Source organism: Furipterus horrens, unplaced genomic scaffold (genome assembly GCF_987537825.1).
Source record: "Furipterus horrens unplaced genomic scaffold, mFurHor1.1.pri manual_scaffold_2, whole genome shotgun sequence".
Lineage (NCBI taxonomy): Eukaryota > Metazoa > Chordata > Mammalia > Chiroptera > Furipteridae > Furipterus > Furipterus horrens.
Window position 1 is genome coordinate 22,780,006 of NW_028327172.1, and position 3,108 is coordinate 22,783,113.

A 3,108-nucleotide genomic window follows, 5' to 3' on the forward strand; every position below is an offset into this window, starting at 1 on the left:
CAAACCACAGCCCTCAAACCAAATCCTGCCTGCCACCATTTTTGCAAATAATGTTCTATTGGGACACAGTGAAGTCCATTCATTTACGTATTGTCTACAGCTGCTTTTGCACTACAAATACAGGGGTGAATACTTGTGACAGGGACCATAGGGCTTATATGCAGAGAATATTTACCTTGTGATGCTTTACAGAAAAAAATTTGCCCATCCCTGGATTAAATGAAAGGTTTTGCTAAATGTTCTAATTTTCACATCTGTACTGAGGTTATGTAAAACAATGACCTTGTTCTCGGGAAATCTATACTAAAGTTTTGAGGGGTAAAGTGGCATTGTAAATGCAACTTGCTCTCAAGTGTTCAGGGAAAGAAATTATAGAGAGAAAGGAGGGGGTGGGTTGACAGGAGGGGAATAATAAAATAAATATAGCAAAACGTTAACAACTGGTGAGTCTGGGTAGAGACTATATTCTTGGGAGTTCTTTAAATATTTTTGTAACTTTTCAGCATATTTAAAATTTTCTCAAAAAGGAAAGGGATTTTTAAAATTACACAGGCTTTGCTAAAAGTTATGCTAAGGAGATCCTTTCTCTTCAATGTATTTTGTCAAATTCCCACTTCTCCCTCACTCTTCTCTCCAACAATTTTTCTCTCGATTTGCTGGCTCTGTGGCTTCTGCTTCCCTCTAACCTGCACACACAGTGTGCCTGGGCCCACTGCCCCTGTGTTATGTGGCTCTGTGGCTCTGTCCCATGTCATCTCCCTCTTTATGATAGTTTCAGAGCTTCTGGATTGTGGTTCAATCTGAAAAAAATTCTCATAGTGGACAAAAACACAAACTCTATGAAATGTCCTATATGTCACAACTGAGCATTGTCCCTGTCTGCTGGGGCTTGGGGATGTTTTAATAATTTTGTCCCCACAGTCACCTTGGCCATGAGCTGACCCAGTGAAAAACTCATGCAAACCTCAGTACGCTCCACCCCTGCATTGCACACTTCTGATCTCCCTTCAGCCATGTTACTTTCTTTTTTTTTTTTTTTTTTTTTTTTTTATAAATGAAAGGTAACTTTATTATAGGAGAAGAGAAAAATGTATACAAGAAAGTCCAGATTCTTTTTCCTCATGCACTACTTTTATAATAAAGTCCTAAATATCAACTTTGAAGATATTTACAAGGATAAACTTTTCTTAGCATGTGACCATTTACTGTGCGGTGGGCATTTTTTCATAGAAATCATATACTTAAACTAAATAAATTCTTATAGTTTACAAGAAGCTTAGAACACTATTAACAGAAGACAATGTATTTACTGCAAAATATTATAAAAGTGATACAGTTTTGTGGCTCTTCAATGTTTACTTGATTTGAACAGGGGAATTAAAAAAAAGAAACAAAAACAAAATCAAGACAGGCCTGGCTTTAGGATTTTTTGTATTCGATTCGTTCTACTTTCACATCATCTCCAATTAGCTGATACACGTAAGTGACAACTGTGGAGGCCTGGATATCCATCAACACAAACGAAGGAATGATGTTTGTTTCCAAGGCATTATACTCTCCAGTGGCAGAACCTGGGTTAATGTAGAATTTATTTTCATGCTCAAATGCTTCGAACTTGTGTGTGTGTCCCGAGATGAGAATGTCCACGTCAAACTGCCTCTGCAACAGCGCGAGGCTGGCCATATCTCCCCAGGGAATAACTTGGTGTCCATGGATCAGACCGATTTTGAACTGCCCAACGGTCACCACTTTCTGTTCTGGGTAATTCAAATTCTCATCGAAGTCTCCTCTCACAATATGCACGTCGCCGGCCAGAGTCTTGAGATAGTCATAGCTCTCTTTGGTGCAAAGATTCCCAGTGCAGAGGATGTGCTGAATCTTTCCCCGGTACCAGCAGTTTTTTGAACTTGGCTGGCAAACTGTTGCATCGGTGAGGGATGTGCAGGTCTCCTAATACCAACACCAATCTGTGCCCAGCCATCCTGTCACTGGTCTCCGCTCGGGCACCACAGCCCCATGTTACTTTCATATGTCAGGTGAGGAAGCTTGCAGAAAGGTGGTTGGTACCTATTATTTTCTTCTCTGCAGGGTCTCAATGGGACAGAATGTCACCCTAAAGTATGGACTTTTTAAAACTCCTATGCCTTGAACTTCTGGTCAAGATGGGGGTGTAGGCAGACACACTTTGTCGTCTTGAGCAACCATAGAAAGAATCACAACCATATCTCAAAAACAAATAACTACCAGAACTGTCAGAAAATTGAGCTATTTGGAAGTCTGACAAACAAGGACATAAAGAAGCAACATTCATCCAGACGTGTAGGAGGGGTGGAGTCGTGGAAATGGGGTAGAGAGGCAGTGTGGCTTGGAGAAGTGGAACAGATAGTCCCATGTTCACGTGTGGTGGGTAAAAATCCCAAGAGATAACCTGGCAGCAGGCAATCACAGCCCCAGGCCAGACCACATAGCCCCAGGGTTCCAGCACTGGGAAGATAAACCCCTATTACCTCTGGCTGCAAAAACCAGCGGGGGTTGGGGTGGTGGAAGAAACTGCTGGATTTTTACCACTTAAAGGGCCCACATGGCCTTAGAATGTATGAGAACCCCAGGGCAGCAACCGGAAGGGCACCAATTGCATATGAGAAGCAGGTGAAGTGACTGGAAATGGGGTTAGAGCCAGCAAATCTCCAGAAGCCAGGGAGCAGTATTGTTCTCTCTCCAATCCCCCCACCACAAACAGAGCCATGAAGCAGTGAAGCAGGTAGCCCCACCCTGGCAATATCTAAGGCTTCACCCCACACAATGTACAGATTCCTTTGCTCTATAGGCCATGTTACTAAGACAGGGAATAAAAGCAGCTTTACCTAACACACAGAAACAAACACAGGGAGGCTATCAAATTGAGGAAGCAAAGAAATGTGGCCCAAATGAAAGAACATAACAAAACCCAGAAAAAGAACTAAATGAAATGGAGACAGCCAACCTATCAGATGCAGTTCAAAACACTGGTGATAAGGATGCTTAGAGAACTCATAGAGTGAAGAAGAAGAAGGAGGAGGGGGGGGAGGGGGAGGAGGGGGAGGAGGGGGAGGAGGGGGAGGAGGGGTA

The 3,108-nt window shown here is 42.7% G+C and overlaps 1 protein-coding gene across 1 annotated transcript; it reads right to left on the reverse strand.

Moving 5' to 3' along the window:
• Positions 1 to 1,413: 1,413 nt before the first annotated feature.
• LOC150018017 (vacuolar protein sorting-associated protein 29-like) lies at positions 1,414 to 2,008 on the reverse strand. Its single transcript, XM_090267599.1, is given in 2 exon segments — positions 1,414 to 1,884; positions 1,886 to 2,008. Coding segments are annotated over 2 exon segments (561 nt in total). The 5' UTR covers positions 1,982 to 2,008; the 3' UTR covers positions 1,414 to 1,419.
• Positions 2,009 to 3,108: the final 1,100 nt, after the last annotated feature.